This window comes from Ixodes scapularis, unplaced genomic scaffold (genome assembly GCF_016920785.2).
Source record: "Ixodes scapularis isolate PalLabHiFi unplaced genomic scaffold, ASM1692078v2 PGA_scaffold0__279_contigs__length_252992795, whole genome shotgun sequence".
Taxonomy (NCBI): Eukaryota; Metazoa; Arthropoda; class Arachnida; order Ixodida; family Ixodidae; genus Ixodes; species Ixodes scapularis.
The window spans coordinates 228448201-228461126 of NW_024609835.1; the positions used below are offsets into that span (position 1 = coordinate 228448201).

The following is a 12926-nucleotide window of genomic DNA, read 5'->3' on the forward strand; positions in this document are numbered from 1 at the left end:
AAAGTGCGACCAGTCGTGCAACAAAGATACACCAGTCCAGTTTTTAATATTGTGGCGTGTGTTGCTTATCCACGTTTCTTCTGTGCTTTTTGAGGCAGGTACTCCGTTTTCGGCCGGTTTCTGTGATGTAATACTGGTCGCAGTTAGCCACTCAAGTGCCGAAAACTTGCCCATAAATGCCAAAACAAAACCCCTGAACATGCTCAAGTTTGGCGTGTCTTTGTTATGCGACGACAGTCAAAACAAACAAAATAAGCGGAAAGAACACGACGGTCAGATGTCATCAGTTTAATGGATCATCGCCATATGCTTAAAAACACAACGCCCTTGCCGCCGCTGCCACCGCCGCCGCCCCCGCCCCCGCCACCACCGCCTTCACCATCGCTACAACACCCACCATGACCACCACCAACACCAACACCAGTCCCAACACCAACACCACCACGAACCCCAACTTTAACACCAACAACCACACCACAATAACCACCATTACAAGTATCATGCTTTGATCTCACATGCGCTGAGTTTAAAACGGGCGCGGTTCTACAGAGCCAAGGTCACTTTGTTTTCAATATTGTCAGAGCCACCACCGCTTTTACGTTCATCATCGCCAGGCTTTGCGAGGTATCAATTAAAGAAAAACTAAAATACAAGACACGTACAGAGATGCGCTCGCGTCTGCAACCCTTTGCTTAATAATGGTATTCTTTAGGAAACCTGAGCCCATCATTTCAGCGCAGTAATCGAACTATCAGGCAGTAAGCCTCTCTCTGGCACATGTTTGACGATGTGTGTTTAAAAGATGCCTGATGTGAGCCGAACTATCGGGAAGTGAAACCCAACTTTGACGCTTGTTTGGTGACTGGGACCCAAGGCTGCGAGAGGACAACATAACAACTACAAGGCATAAAGCGTCACTCTGTCACTGCTTTGGATATCTTTTTTTTTCTTTCAAAATTGCCAGATGAGATTTGGTCTATCAGGAAGTGAAGCCTAACTCTGGAACGTGTTTGGTGATTTGGAGCAAAATATGTCATGTAACAGCCGTACTATCTGTATGCCGATTTATGCCCGAAGATGCCAGATGATAGCTGGACTACAAGGAAGTAAAGTCTATTATCAATTGTTTCGCCTATAGTTACCAGACAACAGCTAAAGTACCTAGCAGTATGCGTAACTTAGAACTCTGTCTCTTATTTTGGTATTTTGTCACAAAAATGTCACAATACATCGGAAACGCCAGGTGGTAAAGCCTAACTCTGCCACTTCTGTGGGAGATTAGGTCTAAGATACCCAGACTCTTGCCAAAGACGGCCAGGTTTTACCCTCTTTTAGCTTCGTTGGAGTTTTCAAGACCCCGAACTTCAAGAAAAAAGAAAATTTCGGCCCAGAGATTTTTGCTAACTAGGGTTCTATTTTCAAACATAAATACTGCCCCCAACACGAAGAAGAAGGAGCGCCTCTCCAAAATACTTGAAGATTTGAGATTACTCTAACCCCCGATGTAAAAAATAAGGAGGCCAACGTGACTTTGCCAAGTAAGTCTCGACCTAGCTAACTCAAATATTCTAGACTGAACATTCTCAATACCTAACGCAGTAGATAAGTAGACGCGCTCGGCTCTGCCGACTTACTTTCAGTACGAAGAGAGATTAACTCTCGCAGTCTCGCTCAAGTCATCTCTCATACCGACGCCACGACGCCGGCTTGTTTTGCGACGCTCATTTTCTCCCTTGTTTCTGACACAAATTCGCAGATTAATCCTGTATTTCCACTTTTACGCTGATCAATCTGTTCCCATCTGCGACAATATTAATCACATCTGTACGCGTCTATATAGTTTTCTGTTAAAAAAAAGCACATCCGTTGAAAAGCCAAAGTTGAAAAACTGTTTGGTAGTCATTTTTTTGTATTTGTTTATCACAAAAAAAAAATCAATCTTATGTTTCTGAAATCCCGTAGATATACGAGGTGTGGCAGAAAAGTAAATACACTAATTTTTTGAGCATATATTTTATTATTTTAGAAATCAAGGTCATTTCCTTCAAACTAATTCCCTTGGGCAGCTACACACCGGCGGTGGCGTTGTTTCCACTGTTTGTAACAGAGCTGGAAGGCTTCTCCAAGGATGCCTTTCTACTCGGTTACGCTCTCCTTGATATTATTCAAAGTAGCAATATGGCACCCTTTCAAGTGGTCTTTGAGGAGCCTTCCATAAAAAGATGTCACAAAGAATAAGACCCGGTTTATAGATTGGCTGTGAAACCACAGAAGTTTTTTTTCTGTCAAATATTAATTGATGAGATTACCATTTTACATGGGGCGATTTCGTAGAGCAGGATATAAGTGCGTGTAATGTCGCACAGTTGCCACCCTCTTTTTGAGCCCTTGAAGAAATTCTGGTTATGAAGTTTGACCCAGTTTGTCTTGGAGCCAGAAATTCGTTGTGGACAAACCCCGCAATGTCACAAGAACAGAACAAAATAATATTGATTTGGATTTTGATTCGATAGCACAATGTGGTCGACATTTTTCGGGTCCATTTTTGTTAACATGCGTCACAAACACAACTTCAGTTGACACGCTCCCGAGAATCGCATAGCAACTGTAGCAAGTTCAAAGTTATACTCTCTACAGCAGAGGCTAGCCTAAATGCAACGTGAAAAGTGAAGTAAAAGCGTGTTTGGTTTGAGTACAGTGTTGACAGTCTCGTGGATTATTTGCCACACCTCGTGCAATCTATTGTCTGGTTTATTAATGCGAAAGCATTAACTCACTCATGAAGCGAGCCGACGTCATCAGCTTTGAAACCATTCAAAACCGCGCGTTAATGAAACCCCGCGCAAAGCTAATCAAAGGCATCTGTTGCATTTCGACCCATTGGGTGGCGCTCGTCGACGAGGCTCCCATTGTCCGCTGCGCGTCAGTTTGAGTGGTGTCGTCCTGACTGTGTTATCGTTGATCACCGCGTTCGCTCGCCTTTTCTCGGTTGTACGGCGCGTGGGAATGTATACGACGCATGGAATAAATCATGGGGTTCGGTCTGCTGGGAACTACGTTGCTGGCTGTTCCTTCTTCGCGCCGCAAGGCACAGGACAGTTTGAACGATCCCTCACCCGATGGCGCTGCGTGTCAACGAGGCAGCGGCTCCACCGTTCCACGGCCAGGGTCGGCGCGTTGTACGCCGCAGGTTAAAGAGAGCGAAGAGTGGCGTCCGTGCATTCGCATTCAGAACTCATAAAAAGTGCATAAAAACCGACGACCGGACTCAAGATTCTGCAAGGCAGAAGATCCTCCTGCCCACGGGGGAGAAGGAAACAGGCAACGGTGGACAGGGTAGAAGGGGGAAAGCAGGAAGTAGGGGAAAAGTGGAAAGCGCGAAGTGCATGGTCGTTGGTCTCTAAGTGTACCTCGAGCCTTTTTTTTTTTACTTACGGGTTTTATCAGGAGTCCTGGTGTGTGTGGTATCAATATGGTAGTAGTAGCCCATCTTCTATATTCCAGTAAACTGACGAAAGCAAAGAGGCAATTAAGGAACGCTGAGCAAAGCACTCAACGGCGATTCAGAAAAGGGAAAGCAGCAAAGCACAAGATAGTATTATTACATTACACGAGCTCTGCCAGTGAACCGGAGATGAGCGCTTTTCTTATATATCCTGTGAAACCTAAACTCAAGTATAAACCATGAGGTTGCAACTGCCATGAATTCCATCAAGTGTTCGAAAATAGACGAAATGATTGATTTGTTATTTTTTATTTACGTCACCCGTCTCAGAGCGGCGGTTTGAGCGCTCATATATTATGCCTATAATGCAGCGTTAATAATGGCACATTAGGAGCTATTAATTATATTGGTGTACTAAACATGTTTTTCATAAAAAAAATTATACAAAAGAACCTTGAATAAAGGTACATAATCAAGAGCAATAAAAAAGACAGAAGGAGATGAAAATTATCATTCGGTACGAGAATCCAGGTGTCTGGTGGTATCATTTATTTCTTTACAAAAGCAACATGAACTGTCAATGCATTTTAGCAGGTAGAACGTAACTAGTATAAACACAAAAGCTCATTTAGGTGACATGAACAGGTAGCAAGGCAGTACATTTAGATTGTTAAATACCAAATCGAACTAAAAAAAAAACAAGTTAAAAAACAGTTCATCTCTAAAAAAAGCGATTCTTTTTCAATACTTTAATGGCAAGCTAAGGCAAGTGATTTAACTGTCCGATTTGTGGTGAAATTATTAGTAAAATGTAATACTTCGAAAATATATCAGAAGAATAGTTTGCGGCGGGAGTTGTTTTCGTGTTTTGCGAATAAACTACACCAAGGAAAAAATAAACAAGAGACAGTGTGTAACGAAGTATTTTATTTAAATATTGTTTGAAATTTTGCGATGACAATAAAGCTTCCATCGAGCGGTCATTCTTGCTGCCTGAAGCAACCTTCGATCAAACTCACTCACAAGTTTTTCTCAATTCGCTATGCACCATTCCTCGAGTTGTTTCATATACTACAACACAACATCATTGGCCTAGGTAGCGCATGAAAAAACATAGTTCAGTGTTGTTTTATAAATCCATATCAGCTATGGAAGCCATCGCCTCATCACCGTCTATGACATATCGCAAACTTTGGATTTGCAAGGCGTGGCTAAAGTGATGGGTGGCACAACGGATATTCGCAGTTACGTTTGATCAGAGACGTCTTCTAGCGGGCACTCGACGACTATCAATAGTTGAAGAAAATTCTAGCACAGCTTATCTGGTCTGCCTCTACATGGTGTTTTTAAATGTTGCCAGGAAAGGACTAGGTGCTAACCGTTCAACGTTTTAATACTCTGCTGCTGTACCATTTATTGTATTTTGACGATGAGCTCTCGAGCACTACATTGTGATACAGTCTCACCGGTTCTCATGTCGACAAGAAATACGCTAGGTAAAAACGTTTGCTTCCAAGTTTAAATGTTCTGTCTTTGCAAGCAGAAGTTACATCATAAAAGTAAGCGCTTAACTGTAGCCGTTATTTCCCCTCTCGTTTAGTAGCGAACGAATTTTCGGATATATTCTAAAAAAGCGGGGTTAATCGAGAGACTTTGCTATCACAATTTAATGATAGTGCAGCGACACAGTTTCGGTTTGGTTCCGTATTGGAGTAGCCTGAATGACGATGTTCTACCACAGGAAACCCGCGAGCTTTTGAGTACTCGGGCCACTGGCTGCCGTCCTCCAGTAGAGGTAGCTTCCTGAAAAGAAAAGCTCGAATTATTACGAACATAATTTATATAACACAAGGACATCGAACACTGTGCGATCTAAATCAGAAGAACAGTTAACGCTACAACGACGTGCGTGAGGCCTTTCGACGCGGTCAAACTTCCTATACATAAAAAAAAAAAACAATTTGCGTACGCTGCCTTAGGCGTGTGTCTTTCTTGTATGATGATCCTCTCACATAAGTTACACAAAAACTGTCTCCATAGGTGTTTGAAGCACACGGCCATGTGAAACAATCATGCATGTAACATGCGCTAGGCATCCCCGCAGATAATGTTGTCATCTCTGCAGCGAACACCATGATTTTTGTCACATGTTGGAGTTGTGTGATTGCTGCTCTAGGTGGTACAGATCTTTGGTGGCTGCGTGCTTCTAGAAGGTAGTGCTTAAAATGTAGCTTTTGCCGCTGATTTCGACACCCGCGAAATGTTGTTTTCAAGTCTTATAGGAATTGTTTACTTTTTTAAAAGTTTTGTGATACGTGGCGACGCGTATTTACTTATCTGCGCGCAGTTTCCTCATATTCTCGACTTAAAAACAGAATGACACATGTAACCATGCGTTATTATTTTGTCGACCGTGGTCCTTTTTCAACATTTGCGGCCTCGAACATTGGTGATCTTTTAGTACAAGTTTACCGTATGTGTGCTTAACTGGTATTAACAATTCGAGAATTAAAAAAAAAAAAAAAAAAAAAACACTATCATTCGTATTGCCCAGGCGCCATGAGCGACTGGTGACGCCATCGACTAAAATGATCACGTTTCGAGTGATAATCGCCGCTAAGTGAGCGCTTGGTAGTCATCGGTCGTGTTTAGGGCCTAGTCGCCCAGCGCGGCTACAAAGTGAACTAACAAATCTTAGTCATAGAGTAGAGCTGGATATCCGGTGTTCTGTGGGTGACTCTCAGCGCCACGGCCGACTCGTATCACCCCTGACCGCCAGCGCTAATCAAGAACTTACTGTTTAGGAACGCGGGTGGACACATCTTGGAGAAATTGGGGGAACAAATATTGTTTAAATAGCTATGTTCAACGTTCAGAGATACCGCTTAAAAGATCTCAGCAGGGCGCTGGACGTCGAGAGAAAACGCAGTTTCGGGCGCTTCCATTATTGTTTACGTCGCTGGTAATGCGGCTTTCGTGTTCTCCTCTTGCGTTTCTTTTTTTGTGAAACACTGTTTTGGACGATTAGCCTCTTATTGTATATTTTTTCATGAAAAACGTTTGAATATTAGTTTTTCTGCAATAAAATACCCTTTTGCGCAGCCGAGTTAAAGTACACGTATGCGCGACCAACCTTTTTATGCCACTTCCGCTTGTTAGTTCTGACTAGAGCCACTCACTCTCTCCACACTCGTGAATACCGCAGAACTAGTCGATCCTTAGTCGCCAATTTTATCTAATAGTTCGTGACTACTCAGAAGTGATACTAACTTTAAAACAGCGCTAGTTAGTCACGACTAGTGAATACGGCTATAGATGCATTTGTCGTCGAACAACATGATTCGTTCCTGTAAACCATTTTAAACCTCTTCGTTCATGTGATCAGTAATTTATACATTTTTACTGCTGTATCGCGCCGTCCAGTAAAGTTGTAAAGGAATGTGACGACATTTGTACTGTCGCAACTATGGACAATTTTAGAAGTTAACGTTCTTCAAGTGCAGTGTAGAGCATTCTCATTTTATGAATCTAAAAACTCTGGTTAAAAACAGAATCATTCCGCATTAGAAATTACATTTGAAGACGTATGACGCATTAACTGCAGTATTCAGGAATCGATCATTCATATTTGATTAAAGGACAGTTAAACGGTTGTTTGTCATAGTGAACCTCTTGTTCAAATCTCCTGGCTTAGTCATTGTGATAAAAGCAATGGATTTGCAATCGCACTTGATGACATTAATGGTATGGCGCTCTGTAGTCTTGGTCGAACTGTAATGAGGCACTAAAGGAAAAGAGGGTGGGGGGGGGGGAGAGAGAAAGAGAAGGGGGACGGAGGGACGTTTCCAGAAGTGAGATAATCATGAGAAGAGAGAAATCATCCCCGTGTGAGGGCCTACAATGCAACGCCCCCCAGAAAGAAATTTTAGAGCAGTCCTCTTTTGCAAAAAAGGACAAACTCATTCAGTGCTCATTCTAATTCATAACAATAAGCCTTGCCACAAAATACTCTGTGCACTTCACCATCGAAGTAAATAAGAAAATAATACACTTGAATTCATGTACTCTCTTCAATAAAAAATAGTCATTTTCTGACAAGCGACACAGAACAAATCAATTGGATCTAGATATACATATTACATAATAATTGCTGATTTATGATAAAAACACTCAGGCGCAAAGGGTTTTAAGGAGCACAAAACACAATGCACGAATTATTAAGTCTTTTTTTTTTTTTTGTAATGACAAGTTTTACGTGCACTAAATTGTACGCATTGAATTAGTCCTTCGAGTAAACACGTCACACTACACCCATGATTTTAAATACATCATTTCAACATTTAAAAAAATCCTTAATTCCGAAGATAGCTTGCTTAATATTGAAAGAAAATGATGGAAGGCACGGTTTTTTCTTCGCGCTACGTGCATCGTGCGCGTACAGGTGTGACTTGTGTTCCCCATATCCGTAATATTTATTCTAATAAACTTTTGACTCTAAGGCGATGACCAACGCCGGTGGAGATATATCTTATTTTAGATGTTCTAAAAAGTTACAACCACTGCAGACACCATCCCACACGCAAAGCGTGTACTTACAAAACCAGGATGATTTTTCAATAACTTGCTTTTTTATCAAAACAAGTCAATTACCGTCACCAAACCTAACGAACTTTAGTGTTCAAACTTTGACACTTTCAAAGAGAAACAATATGTCTTGCGCTTTTTCACATATAGCACATAGTGAACATCCGAAATATTGAATTATTTGTTAGTCTGCGATAGCTGTCTATTTGGACACTACATACCATAATTAATTTTTTTTCACCATATGGACCCGGTTTTATTATAACACAACAGACCAAGCAAGTGCATTATATATAAAAAAATTGGCTCTTACCCGTCTTTGGCGAAAGCGGCAAGTGTACCAATCATCCGAAGAGAAGTCTTTCGCTCGATGTCCGTTGCCAACAAAGGATAGAGGAACGGATATCCGAACAACATGTAGACGTCGTCAGCATGGGAAGCGTACACTCCACTGGAGTCAACGAAAGAAGGCTTGGGCCAAAACTCTTGGAAGTAGACAGTGGCGCCTTGTTGGTCGAACAGCTTTCCCATTAACTCCATCACACAGCGATACAAAACATCGGTAAATATCTCTTTCCACCCCATGTAGTCATCTTGAGATATGTTGTAGGCACCTCCAAAAGACGCGAGCATATATACATTATCAAACATTGAGGGGTATTTGTCCTTAAGCATGGTGGGAGTGAATTCCAATTCCTGTTCGACCACGTCCCTGAACTTGCTGGCGAAATAAGCACTTCCGTCTAACCGAGTTGTTGAAAGCATAAGACGTTTATTTGAGGCATTAAACGACTTAATTAGGGTTTTTATATCACTGGGTAAAATCTCATCAAAGTAGCTGGGGGAGAACATATGCTTAGTTCTCAGGTGAGCAGCTAGAACTTCTTCGCTCGTTTTTGCTCTTAGACAACGCACAGTTTCCGTCGTCGTTGTCATCGAACAGTTGGCTTCATTAGCAAGCTTATTGAAGTTTTCGAGTGCAGTCTCATTCGAATTTTCTTGCAGCTTCATGAACACTGAGCCACTCATCAAGTACGCTTTCGAAAAGAACGATGGCGGTAATATGGGGCTCATCATAAGGAGTCCTGCAATGATAGAACCCGCACTCTGTCCAGCAAGGACTATGTTTTCTCTGTCGCCTCCAAAGCGGCCGATGTGATCCAACACCCATCGATACGCCAAAATCACATCGTGAAATCCCATGTTTCCAGGCACATCCTGTGTCTCAACGTTGAGAAATCCGAACGCATTGATGCGGTAGTTGGGTACTACGACCACTAAATTTCCGAATCCCGACATATAACGGCCGTCGTAGATGTCGTAGTTGTTTCCTCCATATTCGAAACCACCACCATAAACCCAGAAGACGACTGGATACCTCTGAATTCCCTCCATGCAATCAGTCGGAACCCAGATGTTCAAATGAAGGCAATCCTCGGTAGTGTCAGATAACGAGGCCCTAAATAGTTCCTTGCCTGACGTGAGTTCTTGGCAGCAGGGGCTCCGCTTGTACGTTGCGTTGAACACTGTTTGCCATCTCTTTTTAGCCTCGGGTTTTCCGAATCGCTTTTCTCCTCCGGTGTTTTCGGCAAAAGGAACACCTAGAAACGCTATGGTGTGATGAGTACTACCAGCGTTTTGGAAATTCATTGCCGTGCCAATCACATCTCCTATGACCAAGGCCACTTGAAAACAGTTTTGGGAGCTTAGTGATCTAAAAACTGTCATTAAGGCGACAAAGGGAACGATCAAGGTGATAAGGGTGATCATCGTCGCAATCAGGCAGCACCTGCATAGAACGTACCAACAGTTAGCAATACGTTTAACGTAACTCACGTACATCAATATAAAATCTTCTTGCCGATTGAAACTGTGCAAATCACTGAAAGTCACCACCTTGTGTTTGTAATGCATTCTCCTCAGATAACTGCATCTATGCGATAGCCGCAGCTCACATTCGTTTGTATCTAGAATTGTATACTACTCTATCTAACATAGAGATTGACGCAGTCTGAGCTGGTATGTTGTTTCACTTACCAAGAATGCTATTTTAAAGTTATATTTTTCTATATCCACATGTATTTATCCAAGAAGGGTTATCCTATACCCTCCAAATTTTTGGTTTTAAAAAGGAACTTGCGAGAGGTTTTTTTTAGCCATGGGTTTAAATTTGGGTTAATCGCAGCCACTATAAAAGAGACGGAATGAACTAATGATTCAGCTAACCCAATCAAAAAGTGTACCTCGCGTAATAAATTTTCATTTTTGGGTCATATTTTATTTGGAGAAGTAACGCACAACTTTAATATAATGCGCCTTGCCAAGAAACTAAAAGAAATCGAGGTAGGTACTGCAAAATGGAAAACATCCGCCACTTCCAGGACTAAAAATAATCGTGTAAACGAAGCTCTATTACAGCCAGCATTGTTTGCGGAGCGTATGGTGGGTGGACTTGATGTGGTGGTGCTATTAATGCAGAGCTTAGGTTTGATGCAGTTTGCAAGGGCGAAATTTCTCGCCCCATGGCTCCCGTTACGAATTGTTTATTTCTTTTCGGCAGCACAAATCAACCCTATTAAAAAAGAGCGCATAATTATTTCCATTTAAATACTTGTTCTAGTTGTTTAGGTAAATACTTTTATTATTTCGCCTCTTATTAATGGCCAAGAGAGAAACTGACAAGGTTTCCGGGGTGCATGAAATCCCAAGACTCTTTAACGAACTGCACTGCGGTGTTGAACTTCATTCACGTTTATACAAAAAAAAAATGAAATCAGGCAACTTCTATCCGACTTAAAACGCGTGGGACGAGCAGCAATTCGAAAACGTTTCTAGTCATGCAACAGCTCGAAAAAAGGCCGGCAGTTCTAAAAGGCGAACGAGTATCAATGCCCATTTTTTGTGCATTTCCTCTGTGTATTCTCTAATTTTGAGGAGCATTTTTTTTATATCTGAAGTGTATGCTTCGAGCATTGCATTATTATTTAAAAAAAAAGGATTTTTGCAACATAATCTTAATATTGTGATTTATGATTTATGCATCTCAGATTACTTAAAGTGTGGTCCGCACATCGTATTAGGTATAGTATTTTCAGGGCATTTCTAGGAATTATTTTAATAAAAGTAAGAAAAACTGGTTAGGGTATCATGGTAATAAAACCCGAGACTCAGGAACACAGAAGGGGACGAACACAACACGTCTCAAACACTGCTGAAGGTTTATTTGTCAGACACTCCTTTAAAAAGGCGAGCTCCCCGGTGCCCCAACCGATATCGACAGTCCCGAAGGTCAAGCCGCTTCCTCCCGCCCAGTCCACGTCAGCAGCCCTCCTCGCAGACACAACCATCCACATGCGCTAGGCGGCACACAGTTTATGAAACATCCACGCAGTCGACTTATTACACTCCACTGCCACCACTGCCTCTGCGGATTGTCATGAATGAGGGTGGGACGTGGCGAAAGGTACTTTCGTAATTTTCGTTGAAAGGGCTCTCGGTCTTGCCGTTGCAAAACCCTCTTTCGCTCAGGAATTCGGACGAGTTGTTGGAGCGCTTGGAGGTGTTTCACCGGAAAGATTGCCGAGTGGGGTCTTTGGATACCAAAGATTTGTACTATTCATTGGACCAGTGTGTGCTGTTGCAACGTGTGAGGGATTGGCTCGAGTTAGGTTTAGGCAAATTTCAGTCAAGTTACAACATGAGCATTAGTGGCTTCTTGGTGTTATTGGAGAGGTAATTGTCGGTCACCGGCTGTGGGGTTTGAAAGAAGGAAACTGGTTCAGAAAAAAGGTGTGTACAGTGCATGGTCCACAATTGGCGCCCATTCTTTCTGGAATTTATTTAAAGGGGCCCTGCAATCATATTTAAGCGTCTACCTTTTTTGCGGTTTCCACGTCTCTTGGGGTTGGGGCAAGCCAGCGGAGACGGAGAGAGTAACCAAATATCAGTGCGTCATATTTTAACCGGACGACGCGGAAACCTCCTCCACCGACGAGGGCAACCCCCTGTACCGAAAGCGCGCAAAATGTGACATCTTTGGTCCTGGGCTTGTCACTGCTCAAAGCCTTTTTTTTTAGTCGAGATACAAAATATAAGTGTCGCGAACCGTTTCAATTATGTATGAAAGTAGTTTTTGTTCACTATTTTAGATCAGAAAAGAAACAAATGCAGTTTAGAAAGTACGGAAACGAGAAATGACCCGTCGACATACCCGCCACCAAGCGGCAGAAGAAAACCGGCGCATACTAGAAAAGGCTAGTGGGATGAGGCTACGGCAAACGAGGAGAGTAGAAAGGTCCCGGATGTACGCGGCGGTGCTGTGGTCGTATACCGGCTCAAGAATCCGACCGGTTCCGAGCGTTCCGAAGGCCTTCGGCGCGGACCCTGTTGGCGATTTGGCCATTTGGCGGTGCGTCAGCGCGAAGTGGCTCCCGTTCTGAACTGATCTTCACCCCTTGTTTGTTGTCGTTTGTGGCCAATGAAATGCTACGCCGAATTAGTGTTTAGTCGCGCTGCAAATGCAATACGAGCTGTCCTGGCCGCCCGCTTCATACAGCCTATCCACCACATGCTTTAGTGGCGCCCTCTAGAGCCGTCGACACGGAGTGCGGCAGCCGTATGCGCTCGATGAGCTCACTACTCCTCCTCTAGTTCAAGGCCACTCAAGGCAGGACCAACGACGTCATGAAGGAGGTTATTTTTTGATTGTTTTTGTAATTCTAATTTGCCTATAACTTTTAAAATAAAGCGAAATTTGAGAAAAGAAAAGTTGGATTAAGTTACTACGATCAGTACGCTCAGGTTCAGTGCAAATTAAAAACCAGTCAAAAAGTCATTGCAGGGCCCCTTTAAGGATTTTAGGTCTGAAAGTCAAAACTGTGTTGATGTCGATGTCAGG

General features: G+C 42.6%; 2 protein-coding genes across 2 annotated transcripts; both read right to left on the bottom strand.

Annotated features, from left to right (window-relative positions):
* Positions 1-5070: 5070 nt before the first annotated feature.
* On the bottom strand, positions 5071-8614 carry LOC120844214 (carboxylesterase 1C-like). Its single transcript, XM_040215866.1, has 2 exons — positions 8343-8614; positions 5071-5248 (listed from the first exon to the last, which is right to left on the bottom strand). The coding sequence occupies exons 1-2, from the start codon at positions 8612-8614 to the stop codon at positions 5071-5073; spliced, it is 450 nt and encodes a 149-aa protein (XP_040071800.1).
* Positions 8615-8858: 244 nt separating this feature from the next.
* Positions 8859-9943, bottom strand: LOC120844213 (acetylcholinesterase-1-like). Its single transcript, XM_040215865.1, has 2 exons — positions 8945-9943; positions 8859-8867 (listed from the first exon to the last, which is right to left on the bottom strand). Exons 1-2 carry the CDS (start codon positions 9941-9943, stop codon positions 8859-8861), a joined length of 1008 nt encoding a protein of 335 aa, XP_040071799.1.
* Positions 9944-12926: the final 2983 nt, after the last annotated feature.

Bases quoted from the DNA above. Each gene is read 5' to 3' on its own strand.
- LOC120844214 (XM_040215866.1), bottom strand. From the start codon at position 8,614: ATGGGGTGGAAAGAGATATTTACCGATGTTTTGTATCGCTGTGTGATG. The intron at 5,249-8,342 runs GTAAGAGCCAAT...TTTTCTTTTCAG, and splicing joins GCCGCTTTCGCCAAAGACGG to GAAGCTACCTCTACTGGAGG.
- LOC120844213 (XM_040215865.1), bottom strand. From the start codon at position 9,943: ATGCATTACAAACACAAGGTGGTGACTTTCAGTGATTTGCACAGTTTC.